Source organism: Lissotriton helveticus, chromosome 2_1, assembly GCF_964261635.1.
Source record: "Lissotriton helveticus chromosome 2_1, aLisHel1.1, whole genome shotgun sequence".
Classification (NCBI taxonomy): domain Eukaryota; kingdom Metazoa; phylum Chordata; class Amphibia; order Caudata; family Salamandridae; genus Lissotriton; species Lissotriton helveticus.
In genome coordinates this window covers 112,589,416-112,613,394 of record NC_136059.1, presented here as the reverse complement: position 1 = coordinate 112,613,394, position 23,979 = coordinate 112,589,416, and the positions used below count along the sequence as shown (strand labels likewise).

At 43.5% G+C, this 23,979-nt stretch overlaps 1 protein-coding gene across 3 annotated transcripts in view; it reads left to right on the top strand.

Moving 5' to 3' along the window:
- Nucleotides 1-16,343: 16,343 nt before the first annotated feature.
- LOC144819239 (C-type lectin domain family 4 member K-like) overlaps nt 16,344-23,979 on the top strand; it is a 175,284-nt gene continuing 167,648 nt past the window's right edge. The window contains exons 1-2 of one of the 3 annotated variants that reach the window (XM_078677211.1): nt 16,344-16,509; nt 20,951-21,094. In XM_078677211.1, coding sequence (XP_078533337.1) covers nt 16,371-16,509; nt 20,951-21,094 — 283 coding nt within the window. In that variant the 5' untranslated portion in view covers nt 16,344-16,370. Of the gene's footprint in view, nt 16,510-20,947; nt 21,095-23,979 lie in introns of all 3 variants that reach the window. The other 2 variants (XM_078677212.1, XM_078677209.1) reach the window with 2 other exon arrangements.

The following is a 23,979-nucleotide window of genomic DNA, read 5'->3' as shown; positions in this document are numbered from 1 at the left end:
ATAGAACTTTGATCTTTGGGAACCTCCTCTGCTCCATTGTTCTGCACCTCTAGAGGTCTGATTACCACCTTGGCCGGACCCTCGACCTCTGTAACGGCCAACCCTATTAAAAACACCTGCATGAAAAACGCGTTTGATGTTGGCCTGTGCCTTATCCAAGGCAGAAAGAGTTGCCACATATTTGCCCATCTTTTTGACGAAGTAATCGCCAAACAACATGCCATTTGCCATGGAACCCGGTTCCGTAGTAGCCATCTCAGCCAGTTGGGGGTCTATTCGCATGAGAAAGGACCTTCTCCTCTCCGTGGATAACGCCATGTTGGCATTACCTAGAAAACACATGGCGCGTTGCGCCCATTCCATTATGTCGGAAGAATCCAGGGGAACACCCTTATTCTTTGCAGTAACTGCGGCATCTACTATCTTAGTCAACGGACCGAGACATCTAACATTTTGTCTTGGCACCCTTTCCAGGCCCTATCCAATACTTTCTAGGGATCTTTGGCGAATTTTCGCGTGAAAGATGCCATATTAGAATCCAATTCTGGCGTATCCGCCCCCTTCCCCAACAACGACGGTCGGGGGCATTCGGAGCGCAAGGTGGCCCTGACCAGACTCTCAAAACTTTGTTGCAAATTATTTTGCACGTAGTGCGCCACCTCAACACAGGGAACCCATTCAGTAGATCTAGGATGAATTAAATTCTGAGGATTAAAAAGCAAGTTTGTAGTAATCACGCTTGATTTCCAGTTTGATTGAAGATGTGGTTTATTTAGATACAGCTATCAAAGACCTTCAGCTTCAACTCCTCCAGAAAGAATCTTTCATGATGTCACACATACATCAGAAAGTTCTCTCTTAAAGGAGACATCATCACACATCTCCCCCTCATGATAAATTGAAAACAATTGACTAATTTCCTAGAATAACAATTAGATGTTACAAACAATATTATACTCATAAATGCTAAACTATATATACAATTTCAGATGTATTTAAGAAAAATAAGAATTGATTTTGCATATTCTTCCCAAGCAATTGACTAATTTCCTAGAATAACAAACAGATGTTACAAACAATATTATTATCATAAATGCTAAACTACACATACAATTTTAGATGTACGTAAGAAAAATGAGAATTGATTTTACATATTCTTCCCAAACTCCAGATTTTTCCATTATCTAATTTTGCAACAGAACCCATGAAATGGAAATGACCTTCCTTTAAGAGAGAACTAGTTTACAAGTGTAGTACCAGATAATATCGTCCGCTTCATCGAATTCTTCAACACGGCAAAAGTCACCCGCTTTGAATTTCTCAACACAGGTAAAGCGACGATTGAAAGAACGTGCCAATTGTAACGTGTTTGGGTGTAACTTCATAAAGTAAATAATCTGTGATAATATGCGTTGGTTAGACTTAGAAGGTAACGCAGTGAGCACGAGCAATTGAGCACGAGCTACGCTCACTTTTACCTGCAGGCTCTGACACAAGCTTCCATCCGCTGTTCCCAGCACGCGGTGTTTACCTTTCAATCAGCGTCTCGGCAGGCATTTTCCAACACAAGCCTGCTCGAACGCACGCGATGTTTATCTTTAAATGTAGATAACAGCGGGCGCAACGGCATGAGTCTTTACAAACGCCTGAATTTTGGATAATACGACATGCAATATTCAGGCCAATTTTGAAGAGGCTAAATTATTCGACAATTTCACAAACGAGCAAATTAAGTGCCGTTTAGATTGAAAAATAAAAATGAAGTCAAGCAAGCCAAGTTAAGAGGCTCAATAAATCCCCCAGACAGTAATTCCGGAAATTTCGAAATTCTTCTTCATCTATTGCTTTAAGATAGATTAGTCCATAAATTATCCAGAATGAAGCACCATATAAACAAATAGAAACTCACGGTTTTCAATGTAATTCCCAAGAATTGTTCAGTTTACCGCTTGAATCCAGGGGTGAAGGTCATTGCATACACTGCCCCCTGCGCAGTGAACCAGTTGTCCTCGTCGCCATAAAAATTGTAGTAATCACGCTTGATTTCCAGTTTGATTGAAGAGCTGGTTTATTTAGATACAGCTATCAAAGACCTTCAGCTTCAACTCCTCCAGAAAGAATCTTTCATGATGTCACACATACATCAGAAAGTTCTCTCTTAAAGGAGACATCATCACAAAGTTCTTTGGTGTCACGTCCTCCTGTGCATCATAAAACATATGTTTTGTCTTCTTGACCTTCTTTTTGGGCCGCACAGAATCGTCATCGGAATCAGTAGTATCCAGGGTAGCCGGAGAAGACTCCCCTTGCGTATCCCTGCCTGCTAAGGAGCCATGGTCCATCAGAACATTCTTCGCCATGTTTATCAGGACTTCTACTGAAGCCTGTGTGGCAGAAGCGTTCTTACCAGATGACCTAGACTTTCTTTTGCCAGAATATTTAAGGGGTTTCGCCAAGGGCGTCAAGGTCTTGATAAGAGCATTATTAACCAAACCCTGGACGTGGGTATCCTGAGCTTCCACAGGGTGCTCCTCTAAATCATGCTGATACGGCTCCTCATATTCTTCATATTCATTATATTCTACCCACTTATCTTCCTCCTCGGCGTAGTACACCATTACGCACTATAGGAGGTCTGAAGGAGATTCTGGGGGGGGGTGGAGTAACCCAAGGGCAAAGACCTCCAACAAAAATATGTGGTACAGAAAAAACACTAAATGTATATTAAAATGAATGAAAATGAATGAAAAATGGAAGGTCTTTAAAAAATAATAATAATAATTCTACTGGTGGCAGGAGCTCGCCCTCTAACTCCCCTAGTCCCAAGCACTCGTCCGGAAAATGCTCCGGTAAGTGTTCGATAGAGCTGGAGATTTGACAGGTAATTAAGCAGCAATGCGCAAAGAGCCGGCGACAGAAAACAAAAACGGCTCTTCACGCTTGCGCACAAGAGACAGAACGTGGGGCTTCGTATTAGCCTGCTCTCCTCGCGCACCAAGTGTGCATCTCTGCTCCCTCGCCACCGCCCCGTAAATAAAAGACACAGACGTCGGGAGGGCACCGAAGCCTCAATCCCCTTCACAACGCGCGTCTGCACAATGAAAGAAATACAGTGCAAAGCGCGTCCGGCAGTAATGAAAAATACAAGAGTAGAAAGTCACTTATCTCGCTGCTGCAGCAGCAAAGAAAGAGGAAGTGCCGACAACTTCGTGAACATTTACTGCTGATAGTGTGTACTGATTGGTGCAGACCTGGAGGGAGTTGTCCTTCGGGGGTATGCTGTTTAAAGTTTAACCCTTTGCTGCTGTATGTGTAGTAAAGATTGAGAAGCATAATTTGAGCCTCCGTGGACTGACATAGAATTCATTCCCGCCCCAGGAACCAGTTACGAACAACAAACTCCGACCTCTGGAGTGCTGTACTCTGACTGGAAATACCACAAAGGACAGCCCTCAGAGGTTGGCGCTCCGGGTTTGTACTCAGACTGGAAACACACAATGACGGTCCTTAGAGGTTGGTGCGCCGGGCTTGTACTCTGATAGGAAACACCACAAAAGGCGGCCCTCATAGGTTGGCGCGTCAGACTTGTTCCGTTGCTGGAGTCTCCTTAAAGCTGGCACTCCGAATAGAAGCATCCGACCCGTGAGGTATAAAAGCATCTGGATGAGATGTGCAAAACTCCTTACCGCACACAAAACCGGAACCCCGAAATGATCACAGGTAGGTCTAGCAATGAATCAATGTGTAATTAGATAGATGTTTGACAATACATTCTTGAATGACGCTGATTCACTTTTCTGAGTACTCCTCATGCGCCTGCTTACTGTCCAATTCTGTAACCAACTTATATTTTCTCATGATCCACAATGGAGGAAGGTTCTCTTATTTTCCTTAGTGCACCGTCCCTAGTATAATTCATTAATAGTACCCAAATGGACGTCTTGCTGTGCTAGGAATGCAGGATGTAAGAATCTTCTACCTAACTCCTTACAGGGATTCTTTTTTTCCTTTATAATCTTTTTTTTTTAATATTCTTCTGCGCTGATTTGGATAGAGAGAGTACTCAAAGGGGAGATGGCCAAAACTGCCCCCTGCGCAGTAATCGTCACCGTTGTTGGAAGTAATAAAGACAGGAACCAGAACTCTGCAAGTACACTGTATTGGCCATCCACTCGCCTCAATGACAGTAAGCCAACATTCTAAGGTAAGCTTCAGGTGGGGGAAACCAACAGGAAGGAAAGTGTAGGGGGAAAGGGAATGTACCATAAAGGTAAAGAGAAGAATATAGCAATAATATCAACAATAATGTATTCCTATATTAATAATACTAAAATAAATAGGTGTTTATGCGGATCTCACATCTGTTAGTTTATAAGCGCTATACGTTTTCCTGTGCAGAGGAGGCGCCTGCAGCCTTGTGCTTGCAGCCCTCACCGTTTGTGATGCTGAAACCTATCTATGATTTATACCATCCTCTCCATCCCGCCACACGGGGGAGGCGGCTTATGAATTACATGAGAAATAGGGGGGTCTGTGTTTCAAGAACTGTCCCCTGCTGGCTGGGATTAATTAGACCTATAGACAATGCCTAGTTGTCACTGGAGGTGAGGGGAATCAAGGTGCACTGGGTAACAAGAGGTTGCGGTGGGAGGGATGGTGAGAAGGGAGACTGAGACCCCTGCGGAAGACCCTGGGGAGACTGAAGAAGCTAGACATGTGAGAGAAGGAAGAAGGGTGGAGGTTGGAGGCTCATGTGTTGAAAATGTTGCTTTAGCCAGTGATCGGGGCAGAAGTGGGGAGGGGCGACCTTGGACGGGGAAGCAAGGGGAAATCACATCAGCTTGAGCGCTGGTTTTTTCCCCTCACCTAAAAAATCAACAAACCAAACCCAAGGCAGAGTAATTATTTTTATTTATTTTATTTACAGGCTTATATCGCGCTGGCTTCGACTCCCAAGGGAGTATCTCCGCGCCTTTGACTTCTACCACATTGAAATCAGGGAACCGCTAGCTATTAATGATTGAATAGGAATGTTTTCAACGATTTTCTGAACGGGAGGTGATCTGCACATAGCCTAAGAGTGTTAGGGAGACTATTCCAAAGGGAAGGACCTGCTATCGAGAGAGCTATGCTTCCATGTCTGGCCTTCTTAGCTCTGGATACACAAAGAAGGCCTTGTTCGCTCGACCGAAGTGAGCGAGAGGGTTTATAGGGAACAAATTTGGTGGCCAGGTATGCCGGGCCCATCCTGTTGAGACATTTATGTATGATACAACATACCTTGAATTTGGCCCTCTGTCTGACCGATAGCCAGTGGAGTTTTGTCAGAAGGGGCTTAGATGGTGTACGGGGAGGGGCATTCAAGACCAGACGGGTGTCAAGACCAAAATACGTTGTCTCTTACCTTGAGTGGATATGGTCCTTGTTGACAACGTAGGGAATTTTCGCAGAGACGCAAGGGACTAACTTCCCAGAAATCTAACTAGAACTTGCTGACTAAATTTAACAGCTAAGTAAAAACTAGAATCTCGGGAGGAAGGCCGGTACTGGACGTTGTTTGGAGAGTAGGACGTTTTGCTGTCGACCTGCGAAACAACAAAGTGTGTAGTGTTTACAAAACAAACTCTAGCCTACAGAATTCTTACTCAGACTGCTCTATCCTCTTTCTTCCTAAAAGAGCTAGAAATCTACTGAATCCTACCTGCGATCAGTCTGGTTCTGTCCTTCGTCCAGTATTTCTTGTCTTGTCGGGGATGGAGTCTTGAGTTGTCTTGTTAAAATGGTGTTGGATTAAAGGTGATTGAATTCTGTAAATAAATAATACCGATTAAAATATTTCTTTCTCAAAATGTTCTCTTTTCTCTTTTAGATTCCCTCCCCTACCCTGCAACCTAGACTTACATGAACATTATCTTCAAATATTGAATACAGGTGGGTTCTGCGATTTCCTGTGTACCTAAATATTCAGAGAAAAGAAACAGCCAGCGCACATCTAACTCACAATAAACTTCTTGTGAATTTAGTTGTATCCTTTTCGTAGTTTTAACAGATATAAACTTCTATCTATTCTAAACATTCCTAAAAATCACCAAACAGAGGAACAAATCTAAGTTCTATTTCTTCTCAAGTTAAATTGTCAAATTATTAAAGTCTCTTTCTTGCGTTGGGCGCCTTGTAGTTTTCTTTTAAATAAAATCCACTTAGCTTAACAGTTTTCTTGTTCCTTTCTCAAGTCGAGATGAGTTATTGCTGCAGGCGACGTTCCCCGGTGATGCGCTGACCCTGGAGGGCAGAATATCCTGGAACTGGAACTCGCGCTGTTGCTCTCCTGCGAGTCTGTAGGCAAAGCGAGTTCTAGAAGCCTGGGTGCGGTTTAAATACCGGCCGCACCCAGGAGAAACGTGCGCACGCACATTTAGCCGCCTTCGGCTTTCAGCTTCAAGACGGCAATGAAAGCAGATGCTCATTTCTCTGCTGAGTGTAAGAAACTTGCAAAGTCACTGTTAAACCTTCAAAAAGCCTAATAAATAATCGTAAACATGAGCCAAAAAGACCATATCGTAACAAAAACAGCATTTCCTTACCAAGATTTGCAAAAGTGCAATTTCACAGTAAAGAATGTTCCAATAAAATACACTACACTTTATTCCAACATGAGGTGCTGGTGCACGGGAAAGGGGTGGGTTTTCTAGATGAATAGAGCAGTTATGTATTAGGAATGTACATAACTGTTTACAGAGTTAGTAAGGTCGTAAGCATTAGGGTTTCACAAGATGAAGTACGAATTAGAGGGCAATATAATTAATGCAGTGCTTAATAACTAGATAAGGGTAGTAGAATCATGACAGTACTCCCTCCTCAAGATCCCCCCTAAAACCGGTGGAATAGGTTTAGGTTTCTCAGGATGTCGAACATGGAACCTTTTCAGTAATTTGGGAGCATTCTTTAAATACTGCTTTTATTGCTAGGAGTTCTTTATCTGCAATTGCATAATTTAATTCTGCCTCAGATAATTTCCTAGAAAAATACGCAATTGGGTGCATCTGTCCTGTGTCATGATGTCTTTGAGACAATATGCCACCAATAGCATACTGAGAAGCATCTGCTTCTACGATAAAAGGTTGACTGGGGTCTGGATGGCAAAGAATGGGAGCAGAAGTACATTTTTTCTTGAGATCTTGGAAAGCTTTTTCAGCAAGATCAGTCCAAACAAATTTTACACCTTTTCTTAACAATTTAGTGATAGGGGTAATGGTTTTAGAAAAGTCATGAATGAATCGGCGGTAGAAATTCGCGAATCCCAAAAAGCTTTGAACCTGTTTTACGGAAGAAGGACTGGGCCACGATTCTACCGCTTCTACCTTCTTTGGATCCATTTCAATTCCTTGGGACTGGTAACATATCCTAAGAACTCAACTTTAGTAGCGTGAAATAAACTCTTTTCCAATTTGACAAACAAAGAATTTAAAAGCAATTTTTGAAGAATAGCACGGACCTGCTGCACATGTTCCTCTTCCGAATTAGAAAAGATAAGTATGTCATCTATATAGACAACACAACATACATCAATGAACTCATGCAGAACTTCATTTATAAAAAATTGGAAAGCAGCAGGGGCATTGCAAAGTCCAAAGGGCATAACTTGATATTCAAAAAGTCCGAATTTTGTACGGAATGCTGTCTTCCATTCGTCGCCCTTTCGAACTCGTACCAAATGATAAGCTCCACGCAAGTCCAATTTTGTATAAATGGTTGCCTTTTTGATCTGGTCTAACAAGGTGGGAATTAGAGGCAGAGGATATCGGTTCTTTATAGTTACATTATTCAAAGCTCTATAGTCAATACACGTGCACAATTCACCTCCTTTTTTTGGAATGAAAAAGAGAGCTGAAGAGACTGGAGACTTGGAATGACGGATAAAACCATTTGCTAGACACTCATCTAAATACTCTCTAAGATGAGCATTCTCTTTTTCCGTTAACGCATATATCCTGCTACAAGGTAAGGTTGCTCCAGGGACAAGATCAATTCCACAATCAAAATCCCTGTGTGGAGGTAGTGTGTTTGCCTTTTTCTTATCAAACACATCTTGAAGATCAGAGTAAATAGGTGGTACCCCTTCAATTGCCAGAATACTGGATGAATTTGAAGGAAAATTAAAACCTTGGATTACATCTTCAGATCTTTCTAGGAGAAAGCATTCATCGACACAAAGAGGTGAATGAAAAGTTATTGTCTGAGATACCCAATCGATTCTTGGGTTATGTTTGATTAACCAAGGAATTCCTAAAATCACCTTGAATTGAGGGGCGTCAATAATGTCAAATTGGATTTTTTCACTGTGAATTGGTGAACAGTCCATGTCAAGAATTTCAGATTGTCGGTTTATCGGTCCAGAAGTTAGTTCCTTACCATCTACTGCTCTTACAATCTCAGGATGATCTTTTAGGATGGATTTAAAGCCTAACTGGGAGAAAAACTGTGTGTCGATAAAGTTTCCCGTTGCTCCTGAGTCTATGACTGCTTCCACCTTTTTGATCTGAGAGGAAGGGGAAAAACTTCTTAACTCAACTAAAATACTAAAATGCTTGCATCCCAAAGGAGGAACAGTAGAGGCCAAACTGGAAATTACACTCGATGAACCGACCTCTTCTTTCATCGAGTTTTCTAGTTTTCCGACGACTCCTGTGTTAAAGCTAAATCTGAAGATTTTGGCTTAAATTTATTTGGTCTAGTTGGACAGTCTCTTACAAAATGTCCCGTCTTACCACAATATAAACATAGATTTAGTTTTCGCCTTTTTTCTTTTTCATCTTTTGAGAGTGGACCTCGAACAGTTCCTATTTGCATTGGTTCTACAGGATCAAGTTTAGGGCTAACTTCTTTAACTGTCGTATTCCTATCTTTTACAAACAGCATCTTTTGATCACTCCTTCCCTTTTCGCCTTTTCTTTCACTAAGACGGTGATTCAATTTTACCACAAGATCAATGAATTCATTGATGTCGTTCGAGGGGTTCTAAAATTTGGGTTACCATGTCCTTCAAATCTTCCCGAAGACCTCTATAGAAAATAGAAATTCTTTTATCATACGGCCACTTAGCCTCAAGTACTAATCGATTGAATTGGGAAATGTAATGGAGTAAATCTGAAGGCCCTTGTTTTAAATTTAGTAATTCGTTGTCAGCAGACTGCACAAAAACATGTTTAGCAAAAATCTTTTTTAAGGCACGTTCGAAACTCCTGAAATTATATAAAATCGGATCATCCTCTTCTACCAAAGGAATTGACCAAAGAGCAGCATCTCCTCCAAAGTATGATAACATAAAGGCTACCTTGGACGAGTCATCTGGAAAGGCTGTCTTTTTAGCTAAAAAATGCAAATGACATTGTTGCAAAAATATGGAGAACTTATTACAGTCTCCATAAAAACGTTCTGGTTGCGCTAAAGGAGTAGGCATTGGGGTAACCACTTGAATCTGGGTTTGCACTCCAGAATCAGAAGATGACCCCTGCAAGGTGACTGGATTCTGCCGGAGAGCAGCTTGTAACGCAGTCATGTCGTTTCTTAAAGAAGCATTTTCATCTCTAATGTCTTTTAAAACTGCTGCTAAATCCTGCAAGGTAACTTGGTCCATTGCGTCTGGGCGAAAAGTTCTTCTTGGGCTTTGCTTTCTGTCAAGACCAAAATACGTTGTCTCTTACCTTGAGTGGATATGGTCCTTATTGACAACGTAGGGAATTTTCGCAGAGACGCAAGGGACCAACTTCCCAGAAATCTAACTAGAACTTGCTGACTAAATTTAACAGCTAAGTAAAAACTAGAATCTCGGGAGGAAGGCCGGTACTGGACGTTGTTTGGAGAGTAGGACGTTTTGCTGTCGACCTGCGAAACAACAAAGTGTGTAGTGTTTACTAAACAAACTCTAGCCTACAGAATTCTTACTCAGACTGCTCTATCCTCTTTCTTCCTAAAAGAGCTAGAAATCTACTGAATCCTACCTGCGATCAGTCTGGTTCTGTCCTTCGTCCAGTATTTCTTGTCTTGTCGGGGATGGAGTCTTGAGTTGTCTTGTTAAAATGGTGTTGGATTAAAGGTGATTGAATTCTGTAAATAAATAATACCGATTAAAATATTTCTTTCTCAAAATGTTCTCTTTTCTCTTTTAGATTCCCTCCCCTACCCTGCAACCTAGACTTACATGAACATTATCTTCAAATATTGAATACAGGTGGGTTCTGCGATTTCCTGTGTACCTAAATATTCAGAGAAAAGAAACAGCCTGCGCACATCTAACTCACAATAAACTTCTTGTGAATTTAGTTGTATCCTTTTCGTAGTTTTAACAGATATAAACTTCTATCTATTCTAAACATTCCTAAAAATCACCGAACAGAGGAACAAATCTAAGTTCTATTTCTTCTCAAGTTAAATTGTCAAATTATTAAAGTCTCTTTCTTGCGTTGGGCGCCTTGTAGTTTTTTTTTAAATAAAATCCACTTAGCTTAACAGTTTTCTTGTTCCTTTCTCAAGTCGAGATGAGTTATTGCTGCAGGCGACGTTCCCCGGTGATGCGCTGACCCTGGAGGGCAGAATATCCTGGAACTGGAACTCACGCTGTTGCTCTCCTGCGAGTCTGTAGGCAAAGCGAGTTCTAGAAGCCTGGGTGCGGTTTAAATACCGGCCGCACCCAGGAGAAACGTGCGCACGCACATTTAGCCGCCTTCGGCTTTCAGCTTCAAGACGGCAATGAAAGCAGATGCTCATTTCTCTGCTGAGTGTAAGAAACTTGCAAAGTCACTGTTAAACCTTCAAAAAGCCTAATAAATAATCGTAAACATGAGCCAAAAAGACCATATCGTAACAAAAACAGCATTTCCTTACCAAGATTTGCAAAAGTGCAATTTCACAGTAAAGAATGTTCTAATAAAATACACTACACTTTATTCCAACATGAGGTGCTGGTGCACGGGAAAGGGGTGGGTTTTCTAGATGAATAGAGCAGTTATGTATTAGGAATGTACATAACTGTTTACAGAGTTAGTAAGGTCGTAAGCATTAGGGTTTCACAAGATGAAGTACGAATTAGAGGGCAATATAATTAATGCAGTGCTGAATAACTAGATAAGGGTAGTAGAATCATGACAACGGGCGGCCGTGTTCTGGACCACCTGTAGTCTTGTCATGACTCCCTCGTTGGCAGATAACAGCAGGCCGTTACAATAGTCTAATCGACTCATAACAAGGGCCTGTACCAACATCCTCCTGCTTGCATCTGGTAGAAGGGGAAAGATTTTACGTAGCATACCAATTATATGGAAGCAAGATCCCACCACCTGGTTGGCATGTTGTTTGACGGTAAGTTCCTGGTCTAGTCGGACCCCCAGATTCTTAACTATTAGTTTAGGCTCCGGTACTGGGCCAAGGTCTTGTGGCCACCAGTCCAGAGTCCAGAGTCGCTTTACCTCACCAAACAACATGACCTCTATCTTTCCAACATTGCATTGCAAGAAGTTGGAAGACATCCAGTGTGCTACTGCTTGCATGCCCTGGGAGAAGGAGTTTCTGACCTCGGGAGTGAGGGTCTTATAAGGAAAGAGGAGTTGAGTATCATCCGCATACGATATTGGGACACATCCATATGCTCTCAAGATGTTAGCCAGGGGTGCCACATATATGTTGAAAAGGGTTGGGCTCAAACATGAGCCCTGTGGCACCCCCTTGGAGATTTCAACTTCCTCTGACCGAAATCCACCCATGGTTACTTGCTGGGTCCGATTGGTTAGGAAACTCCTCAACCATTCCAGGGCTTCGTGTTTCAGGCCGATGTTAGCTAGCCTGGCAGTGAGGATAGAATGGGATGCGGTATCAAATGCCGCAGACAGATCTAACAGCACCAGGATAACGGAGAGGCCCCTATCCTGGTACATGTGCAGATCGTCTGCGACTGACAATAGGGCGGTCTCCGTGCTATGTTTAGGCCTAAAGCCAGATTGTGAGAGGTCCAACACTCCTGCAGATTCAATGTATCTTGACAGATGTTTATTTACGTGTTTTTCAATGATTTTGCCCAGAAAAGGTAGTAGAGATATCGGTCTGAAGTTGCTAAGCTCATTCCAAGGAATGGTGGTATTCTTCCTGAGTGGCTTGACCAATGCCTTTTTCCATCCTTGAGGGACTTGCCCAGTACTTAGCGAAATGTTTATTAGACTCTGGATTGTGGGTCCCAGGTCCATTGCTAGTATGGGCACAACACGTGCGGGGATGATATCCGTTGGGCTACCACTCTTTATTTGGGAGGTGAGTGCCAGTACTTCCTCAATCTGAATAGGGGGAAATGCAGAAAGGGAATGTGTGGGAGGAGGTGGCATTTCAAAATTAAAAATAGGGTGATTGTAATTTTTACAAGTATGGTTTGAGTGTAAAATTTTGTCGTAAATGGCGTCAATTTTTTTTGTAAAAAAATGGGAGATATCATCACATAATTGCTGTGAGGCCACTTCCGGACTTTCACAGGCTATTGGTTTGGTGAAAGTCAGTAAAATCTGATATAATGTCTTAGAGTTGTTACCAGCAGCCAATAGCTGTGAAGCTATGTGGTTTTTCCGCGCTAAGCGGATGTTTTTGTGGTATGCAGTCAGAGATCTTTTATATGATTGTCTATCACTATCTAGGCGTGAAGCCCTCCATTTCTTTTCTAATTTTCGTGTGGCTTGTTTAAGTAATCTGAGGTTTTCCGAAAACCAAATCTCCTGTTTGGGTGCAGGTTTAGGTTTGAAGGTTTTTGATGGAATAACCCCATCTATGGTTTTAAGTAGCGCCTCTTCATATTTGTGTAAGGCATTATCAACGTTCTCACTTGCGGTAGTTTTGGGCATTACAAACTGTTTATTAAAATTTTGTTGGGTCAGTTTATGCCAGGGTCTCCTTTTGCTGGGTAAAACAGCATGTCTCAGGTCATATGAGGTAGGAGAGGGGGTCATGAATTCTATGACATAGTGGTCTGTCCATTCTACTTGGTAGGGAGGAGAACATTCAATTTTTAAGGAGTTAGTAAAAATTAGATCTAGCGTGTCCTGCCTTATGGGTGGGCCCACTATTAATCTGCCTTAGTCCCAATGAGTCAAGGTCTGCCAAGAGAGTCTTGGTCTCTGAGCTATTTTCTAGCTCACTGTGGACATTAAAATCCACTAACAGTAGAAAATCTGAGTTTTCCTGTATATGAGGGGCCAATGCTTCCATCAATGTTACAGATATATTGGAGCATGGTCCAGGGGGGGCGGTATATCAACGCACCTTTTCTGCTTAATTTGGATGAAAATTGAATCTTAAAGATCATCAGTTCTAGTTCAGGAGTGCACATCTCATCTAGTACTTTAACATTGATTTCCTGCTTATGTACTATCGCTATCCCGCCTCCAGTTTTCATGGGGCGATCCACCCTAACAATCTTGTAACCTGATGGGATTCCCAGCGTTATTGCGGGGATTAGATGAGGTTTAAGCCAAGTTTCCGTTAGGAAGCATAGGCCAGGTTCCTCACTAGAAATCAGATCCCATACTTCGACGGCATGCTTGGACAGTGATCTAGTATTACATAAAAGGTTTTTATTGTTCAGGGGGCTTTTAATAGTCTTATCCTTTATGGAGGTAGAATCTTGAGGTAGAATGTTTCTGGGTAAGCAATTTTGAGGACAAAGTTTAGGAGTGTGTCTTGGTCCAATGAGAGCCTCAAATTGAGTTTTACAATATAGACAGGAAAATGGACCCTCTATATTCTCCTCCACCCTACTAGAGCATTCCCTCGGTAAATGATATGCAATATTCAGTAGTACCTGTGATGGATACGTAAGTCGGGGGGCTGATAGTGTCGCCATAGCCGCTGGCCCCTGGCGGGGGCCAGACGGGCAGGTCTTTGGCTTGTCTTTGGCGCTGGCTACGGCGCCCCACTGCGCGCTACCGCTGCGCGCTAGGGCCGACGAGGGCTATATAGCCCTGTCAAGTGGAGAGCTGGAGCGCTAACCGCTCGCCTCCCTGGGCGTGTCTTGCTCCTGCCTGCCCCGCCCTCAGCTCCACGGTATAGGCTACCGAGTCGGACCGGGGCGGGCAGGCTTGAATGATGAGCAAGACAGCCGAGGTTACCTTTGGAGCCCCTCTGAGCCCTGTCAGGCGCTAGTCCCTCAGTAAGTTACACAAAAATGTTTAAAATTCGTACATCAATTTTAAAACTTTCTATCCGGGTAGGTGCAGGGTTTTTAAAATTCGACAATCAATTTTAAAAACGGCGAGTGCGGGGTAAACACAGGGACAGTTCAATTATTAGTTCAATATCAGTAACTCTGTTATAGCGTTACCGCTTCAACAATGAGGTATGCGCCAAGCGGGGTCGGGAGATGCTGCCACCGTCGTCCCTTACCGCAAGATTACACTGCCTCCTCGTAGCCTATATAGCCCTGTCAAGTGGAGAGGTGCAGGGTTTTTAAAATTCGACAATCAATTTTAAAAACGGCGAGTGCGGGGTAAACACAGGGACAGTTCAATTATTAGTTCAATATCAGTCACTCTGTAACAGCGTTACCGCTTCAACAATGAGGTATGCGCCAAGCGGGGTTGGGAGATGCTGCCACCGTCGTCCCTTACCGAAAATAGTACTGTCATACTGATCCAAATGCCCCTTGGAGAGATGAGATAAGTAAGAGGGTCAGTCGCCATGGATGTCAATCATAACTTGAAGGGAGGGACTAATGTGACCTATTTGCCACAAAAAAGAACCGGCTTTAGAAAGGCACTGAAGAGAACCAATGAAATGGGAGGGATGTTCAGGGGCGGGATACATGTCCGTACAGGAGCTACACTAGGCCTCGCAGAGCAGCGCATGCATGCTGACTATAGGCTTGACCTAATAAAAATGGGAGGGGTTTCTGTGCGGTCCCCCCTCCTCAAGCCCTATTATGCCTTGGCGATCTCATCCTCTTATTATTCCCCCACGGCCCATGCATAGTGCAGGAGCTGGCATTGCTCATGCCCAGATGGATCAACTGTTCTTTGCATACTCTCAATGGGTGGGAGCAAAATGTGTTCTGTTTCCATGCCCGCAGGTGTGCGGACAGGAAAACAGAACACAAGTCTGCTCCTAGCGGGTGGGAGCATGTTTAAAACTCCTGCCATCGGGGAGCAGACTTGCACGTTTGCTCCCATCTGGACGGAGATTTTAAAATGCTCCCACCAGACTGGAGATAACACGTGTTACTGCCCAAGCTAGTGTAGGCCGGGAAGCTACTGTGTCCAGGGCTTGGGCGCCCAAGGAACACAGTGAGAGAGATTTAGCTACCTGACAAATTTGGTGTAATTTCATTCGGCAGTTTTTGCTGTAGTATTGCTTAAAGAAGTCTATAGAAAATGCATTCCGTTTTCATGTTTTGGAACCCACCTTTATTTTGGCCCCCGCTTGATGGATCACCACGCAAACTTCCATGCAGAAAATAGGCGAAAAAGAGCACTTTTTTTTTAACGTTTTGTGAAGGTTCACCAAATGGAGGCAAAGTTCAAGGGGCATATTACCAAGGGCCTTATCGCCGCTTTAGCGGTGGCGATAATTTTATCGCCCTATTGCCTAGCTGTCGCTAACACCAGTTAGCGACAGCTAGTAGGAGATAGCGATCATCTTGGTGCCCACTTTGCATGTCAGCGATATTTATCGCTAATGACATGCAAAGTGGGCGCGCCAAGATGTTAGCGGCTGTAAACAGTCGCTAACATCGCTATCTCATATTACCTACAAAGGCGTACTTTTGGAAATATTTGCGCTAAGCGCGAATATCTCCAAAAGCTAACACCTGTTCAGAGCATTTCATAGCCATGTTATCCAATGGTAGGTGGATAACATGGCTAAGAGTATTAGCTCGGTAATGCATGAATATCGCTGACTTTTCAGCGATATTCATGCATTTCGGCCGATTTTTATCGCTTTTGAGATAAACCTTGATAATAGCAAGGTTTATCTGCGATAAAAATCGGCGGCGCTCGGTGATAATAATATTGCCGCTAACCGTGTTAAGCGATGATTATCGCTTAATCTTGGTAATGTGCCCCCAAGTTCTGAATAGGGGCTCCTAACTTCTGCTTTTGCCAACTATTAAATTCATTTTTATATTCATACCCATCGTGCCACTGCCTTTGGTGGAGGAAAAATGGGAACGTGTGTGTGTGTTTATACTTCATTTTCTGTGGAATTGTCTCTTCTACTTTTAATCAACTTCTGCTTTTTTCACCACAAATATCAAGAAAGAAATAGCTTCTTCTTTTTTTCCTCGCAGGGTGGGAATGTGTTTTTCAACTCTGGTCACGCCCAGAAACAGCATTCTTTGGAATATGACATTTTTACACCAGGGCAGTCATTTCTACAAGAATCATCTGATGAGGCTGATTGAAAGTTCGAGGCACGTCGAGAAAATGGAAGATAACATATACATGAATTTCGATCATACGAAGGTCTGTGTTGAAGCTTCTGGTGAGTTTGCCTCGAAATACCTATTGTATTCACATTATTTTGTGCTTTGCATGTGTTACGCCGAGTTCAGAACTTTCCAGGGCCCGTGAGTGAGCAGCTATACAGTTAAGGATTTTTTAGTTTTCGTTTGTTAGTTTTTTTTAGTTCACATTCCTAAACTTCTGTCACAAAAAGGGAACCTAGAATAGAAACTAAGGGGCAGATTTATGTTGGGAATGTGCCACGTTTGCGTCACGCAACTGCGGCGTAAACCTGGCGCATCCCTACGACCCATTTACAACGTGACGCATCTAGGCAGATGCGTCACGTTGTAAAGCCCTGCGCCGCTTGTGGGCGTTCCGGCGCAGGGTGGGCGTTCCGGGGCAGGTGCGCCTCGCAAAAGTGGCTGAGTGAAATCTATAAGATTTCGCTCAGTCACTTTCAGGCCAATGCTGCGTCAAAAGCCTGCGCCTGCTTGATGCAGGCGTAGGTCTTGGCGCAGCATTGGTCAGATAGGGCACCCCCGAGCCTTGCTGGAGCTGCGTCGCGCTTGTGACGCAACTCCAGCAATGCGCCACCTTTACGGCACAGATGCGTCACGCATCTGTGCCGTTTTTGCCCCATGGTGCGCCGCATTGTAAATGCGGCGCACCATGGGTGGCGGAGCAGCGGCGCAAAATAACTGGCGCATCCCTGGGGATGCGCCAGTCATCATAAATCTGCCCCTAAAACCGGGCCAGGAGGAGCATGTCCTAGATGGAACCGGGAATCCTGGGGCGCGGATGGGTGGTCTGTCTGGGGAGGCAGTGGCTTTGAGCTGACACCTGAGACAACGGCGTCTTTATTACCACAAAATGCCACCAGGCCCCTAATACCTCGGTAGAGGTGCATGTTAAAATAATATAATGTTCCAATTATGTCAAACCACTTTACATATAATGAGAGGGCGGGGCATATTAAGAGGCATTAAAAATCTGCCAAACAAGTGAAATATGATATTAGACCCTAAACTGATCACCACTTCTCAACTTTACACATAAGCCTCCCACCCCCACCCTCCTTCCTTCTCTCACATGTCTAGCTTCTTCTGTCTCCCTAGGGTCTTCTGCAGGGGCCTCAGTCTTCCTTCTCACCATCCCTCCCACCCCAACCTCTAGTTACTCGGTGTGCCTTGATGCCCCTCACTCACACAATGACAAGTAACAAACCCAGGCAATGTATACAATTATATCTTTAAAATTTTTATTGCGGCGATGTATTTATAAATATCACTTCGATTTTTAAATAATTGTTTATTTAACTTTAGATTGTTCATTTGATGGTACTTTCCTGACGAAGACACTCCTTGTGTCGAAACGCGTTGAAGAAACCCTCACTTCTTATTTAATGTCCCATATGAAATATGATGAATATGTCCCATATGAAATATGATGAATATGTACTGTTGATAATATGTAAAGTGGTATCATCTTCTATATTTTATCTTTTTTTATGAAAATGATTAAAATTTGTGACTTTTAACTTTCAAGTAGTTTTGTGATTTTGCCTGTTTACATTGCCTGCCATTACATGTCATACATTGCCTGGGTTTGTTACTTGTCATTTTATAATTTACCGTGACCCTGGAATTGAATCCACTATCAGGGGGTCCTTGTTACTTGTAATTTTTTGATGCCCCTCACTGCCAGTGACAACTAGGCATCGTTGTGTATTGGTCTAATTAATCCCAGCCAGTAGGGGACAGTTCGTGAAACCCACACCCCCTATTTTTGATGTAATTTATAAGCTGCCTCCCCCGTGACAGCTGAGACATAACAAACTACGGGGCTTATGCCATCAGAACGTCACATTTTTGTTGACGCCTCAGCGGCGCAAGCTTCTTGATCATATCTATGAGGCAACGCAAAGCCACTCTGCGTGCCTTTGCATGGGCTCATAGATATGGAGTAAACCAGAGCCGTGCAAACCTTACTCTGTATCAAGGAGCTGTTCCATTGGCTGTGAGTTTTCCCACGCAGCGCCCATGAATTTTGATGCTGCCCCGGATTTACTTAATCATGTAAAGATGGGGCAGGGCCAAAAAAGTATGCCTCCCCAAAGCAGGCGTAGCAAGTAGAAATATTTTTATTTCTCCTTGTTTTATTCCTCTTTCCAAGTGGAGAAGTGTGGCTCAGTGGTTAGAGGCGGCAGACCCGGAATCTGAGATCAACCGTGGACCAGGGTTCGATTCCCCGCCTCGGCGGGTCTCGGGCTCATAAATTCCACGGTCTCGACAATTCTCGCTCCGGTGCCTACTCGACTCATGGGGTCACACTCTGCGACTCTGGGCAATAGCTTGCTTAATCTCCACATCGGCCCCTCGCGGCGGGATGCCTGGCTTTCACCTTGTGGATACCCTGCCGGGGTTTCTCACAGGGGAATACCAGGACGGGTTCCCTAAGCAAGCGCGGAGATGCCCCAGGGTAAGTCCTGCGCTATATAAGTTTCATACATTTACATTTACATTTGCTGCATTTTGCAGCACACATGGAAAAATTGAAGCGCCTCTCTGGATTTTCCACTTTTCTGCACGAAAACAATACTGCCTGCAACAGAGGAATCCTCGCACGATTGTGCAAGGGTGCCTAGGTTGGCGCTAGGCAGCATATTATTGTAAACCAGCGCAGGAGGAAGAACAGGAATGCACCGTATTTTATAAATCGGATGTATTCTTGCAATTTCACATTGGCGTAGGCCAGAAGCCCTACATTTTCCAAGGACCATTGAGAGCATAAGACTACAGATATTGCTGTAATGAATGTTAGCCAATAGGCAGTCATCTAGTTTATGAATACTCTTGACTGGGAACATCAAGCCCTCTAGTCCTGCAGGAAAAGGGAGATTTATTACAGTGAAACATAGGTACAATGAACAGTAAACTAGTAAAAGCCATTAACAAGGTAAAGAGTAAAGTGAAGTGAGAAAAGTCCATAACAACCGGCTATTCAATCAATCAATCAATCATTTGTACAGCGCACTACATACCTGTAAGGGTCTCAAGGCGCTGACATGGTGTACACACAAGAGGAGTCATGTTATGACCGACATTGTGAACGTCGAAAGAACCATAGGGCATATTAACAAGGGCTTTATCTCTGCTTTTTTGGCTTTAAAACACAAAAAAAGCAGAGATAAAACTAGCGCCCTATCAGCAACTGGGTGCTAACACGCAAATTTGCATGTTAGCATCCCTTTACTCTACGCTTCCCCTTGCATCTCTAATTAGATGCAAAGGGGGCGTTCCAGAGTAAAACAATAGGAGAAATGTCGCTAAGCGACATTTCTCCTATTATCAAGGATATCGCTAACCCTGTTAGCGATAAAAAGAGCCGCGATAACCGCGGCTAACGCTGCTTTTTTACATCTGATATTTTTCGGATTTAGACATGATATCCTATGTAAAGTGGATATCATGACTAAGTATGTCTATCCCTATCAGCAAGCTATTGTCAAACCCTGTGGGATTATCGCTGTATTTCTAGCGATAATCTCACAATTGTCAGCTTGCGCTCTTAATTTCTATCGCTTTGAAGATAAGCGTTGCTGATAGCATGCTGGTACTGGGGACATGATGGAAGCCTACACAATACGTTCAGCTGGAAACAGAATGTGTGGACATAAGAGTAAAGGACTTATGAGATGACACTGTTCACTTGGGACCATGACTTAGATGTGGATTTACTGCTCACAATAGCAAATTCAGGTCTACATTGATGTAATTATATATGTGGTCTAGATATATTTTAAGTTTTACAGTTATATTTGAGAGCTCAATATATGTCAAAGAAGAACCAATGATGTTAACCTGCATTGCACTGTGCTACCCAATGTATAATAACATTTTCCTGTAAGAGAGACTTGTTGACAAATTTATATGTATCCAAGTAAAATACAAAATCAAGAGCTGGTTAAAAAAAGAACCCGTTTCAGGTTGTTGGTAGGATTACTTCTTGGTTCTTATGTAATATTTTCAGTTTATCATTTTTTTAATGTGTTTTATGTATTTAACAAACAAGTCTACAATTATGTAGCTTACTTCACTGCTCACTCATACTCACCACAAATGCGGGATGGGGGAATCCAATGTTGTGGTATTGTGGAGATTAGCTTTCTGATCATATGAATGTCTCATTGCATGGGTTATGGTTTACCTCTGCCAGACCCCTGACAAAACTCTGGGCCCAATTTGTGTATTGATATTTGATTGGTTTTTGTCACCTAATGCAAACCAAAAATATTACCTATACAAATGATAATTTGGGCACTTCACCTGTAGAAATATCTATATTGCTATCAAATATAGTAACATGGGATGATGAACTGGAAGTATATGTAGTCTGTATTCATGAGCAAGACTTTTCTGTTCAAATATCATGACCTTTTTATATATATAATTACCTTAAGACTTTTCTCTCTTAAGGAGATGACATCAAGAATATGCAGCCATTAAACTCATCCAAACCACCCATTTCAGCTGGTTATCACAAGGCAGGAAGAATTGGCATGATTGTTTCTGTTGTCCTGATCATCATGTTGGCTGCATCCCTTGTCACAGTTACTGTGATCTGTAAGTAACCCTTTCTCTTTAGTATTAAAAATAAAAAACACTGAAATGGAATAGAATTTGTGCAACTATCTTGAACCAGAATACAAGTGAATACAAATCAGCAAATGCTTCACGATTCTCTGCTTTTCAGTGACATTATTTTATTCATAAGAACAATCTTTCCACAAAGGGCAATGAACTCTCAAATCTCTCTTGTCATTCCAGTGTATCCTTTCCCATGCCAGCCCATTTAAAGGCAGTGACACATCACCATCAAAGCATGCCAGGCCCAGTGGAACTCAAGGACAACTTGTGATAGTGTTGGAGGATTCCCTGAAATCTCTGTAGCAAAACACTTCTGCAAGCACACTGAATTGCCAACTCCTTCCCATATAAACCTTTGATGTTCAATGGGCACCAAGGTCAAATAGGATTATTCCAGAAGGGTGATTATGGGATAGAACATTAACATCACCAGCATGTGCATTACTCACAATAAAATAAGTTGCTACTGGTATTCACTAGAAAAGCATAGCAATGTTGCTAAGTAGATCACATAGCATCAAATACTCGATAGGGGCGTGGGATGCTTTCTATGATCTGTGCTATTGGCAACAAGGCGCATTCAGCCGAAGTGGCTTTGGAATAATATAGAACTGGCCAGAATGCTACAGTCCTGATACAGTTGTCAGCCCTCAAGGGGGCCACGGTCACCACAAGTCATTGCATCATTGAAAATGAGGTTGTGGTGACAATCATGAGCTTCTTGAGGGCTTGCTGCTGTCCTATGAAGATGACATGTACTTGTGGGTCATTCCAGGGACTGGGGAGGCCTTTGGCAAGCCAAGCTCAGATAGCACTCTGCCATGACAGTATCTTGTCTTTCTTTGCACCTCAATGTTCCATTCACATGCAGTCTTGTGTTGGGTGATGCAGCAGTCCCAGGCCTCCAAACATGGCTGTGAGTGGCACAGATTGGTCTTGGCTCTGGGCTGAGTACAGGCAGCAATCATTCCAACAACTAGTGATGCTCACTCCTAGCACCAACAGAGCCCCACTGTGGCTCCTAAGGCAGTTGCTCCCACCAGAAGCAGTTTCAGCACACCTCCTCACTCCTGAAGTGGTCTAATGCATAGGGAGATGGAACTCCTGTCACCCTGGTCTTTCTGTCGGGGCTTTCTCCTAAGTGGTCCTCATGCAACATAAGGGCGTAGCATCCTTGGCCCTAGGGAAAACCCACTTGGCCTGGGGTCAACAGAGATGAGCCCTTTGTCCTTTCTGAACTTGAGGGGTTCCTCCTTCAAGTTGTCCATGGCAGCACCAGGGCCCAGCAGCACACAGAAGAAAAACACCAGTCAAGAGAGAGACTCTCCCTTCAACAAAGGTTATTCAAGGGGAGTGGAAGGTTCCAGAAGGCAGGCGCTCCTGGCAAATCCTAGGGTGTCAAGTCAACGCTACACCCCTATACAGACTTTCCTGCACAGCATGTTGGGACAGTTCAAGATGGCGTCATCCAGGAGTCAATAGTCACATCTCCTCTGGGGACCTTAAATCCACCCCTCACTGACATCACTGCCAGGACCTTTCTCTTCAAATCTGATAAGGGTAGCCCCCTTCTGTGTTGGTTCCAGTGGTCTGGACTTCCTCCTTTGTTCAGAAGGCTTAGGCAGGCCCTTCCCTGGTACTGTGTGACAGCTGATTGATTGAATGGTGCAAATCCTTCACCCCCACCCCTTTCCTCTTTAGGAGCTGAGTGAAGCACTGTTAATTGCTTCCTTTTTGTAGGAAGGCCTTTATTCCTTCTCCTGGAGAGAAACCTAACTAACCTGGCACAGCAGGGTGACAAAAGACCAGGTGCCTCATTTATGAGAAATGACAGTGCGCACTCCTTGCGACATACCTGATGCGTCATATTTAATGTATGACGCATCATGTCACAAGGAGTTACAGATTCGTCAGTATTTCTGACGTATCTGTAAGCGCAAAAGTGACGCATTGCTGTAGTGTGTCACAAAAGTGACGCAACTCCAGCAATGCGTCCTTTCACATGGGGCAAGCCCCATGGGCAAGCCCCATGTGAAAGGGCCTGCGTCAGTCTTACGCCTGCTCTGAGGCAGGCGCAAGATTTTGACGCATCTGCGTCCTAGAAGTGACGCAGTGAAATCTCATAGATTTCACTGCGTCACTTCTACAAGGATTTTTGCGGGGGAACGCCCCCTGCATACATTATACCTGACGCAGGTATAATGTAGCGCAGGGGTTTACAAAGTGACGCATCTGCTTAGATGCGTCACTTTGTAAATAGTGCGCAACAGGAGGCATCTTTTACGCTGCCGATGTGTCACAAAAAGTCACGCATCGGAAGCGCAAAACTGGCGCAAGGCCTCATAAATGAGTCCCCTGGGCTCTGATCCTGAGCTGAGCCATAGAAAAATGACAATTCTGGATGACACATAAGTTGTAAAGACATCTTTTTGTTACTAGCAGATTTGATTTTTTCCGCACACCCCATTTCGATATGTCACTGAACTTTGTAAGAAAAAGGGATGTGAAACTGCACTACCAGGGCGCAGTTACCGGGCTGTGTATGACATTAGTCTCACACGCACAGCCCGCAAACGCATGCACACGTGTTTGCACAATTCTTCATGTGTAACCAGCTGAGTGCCCCTTACCCTGGCTGCATCCCGGAAGCCTTATTTCAAAATTAGTTCACTCTCGGTAAACAAGCACAGTCCATTTGCCATGTGATTACCTTGGGTGAGACACATGTAGTGAGAATCATCCACAGTAAAAAGTCCAAAACCAGGTTTAATGCATATTCAAAGCAATTTTGCAGTCGCAAACCCTGGAGTTTTACAAATCACATGGTTTGTGACCACAAAATAGCTTTGTTCGTATGGCCC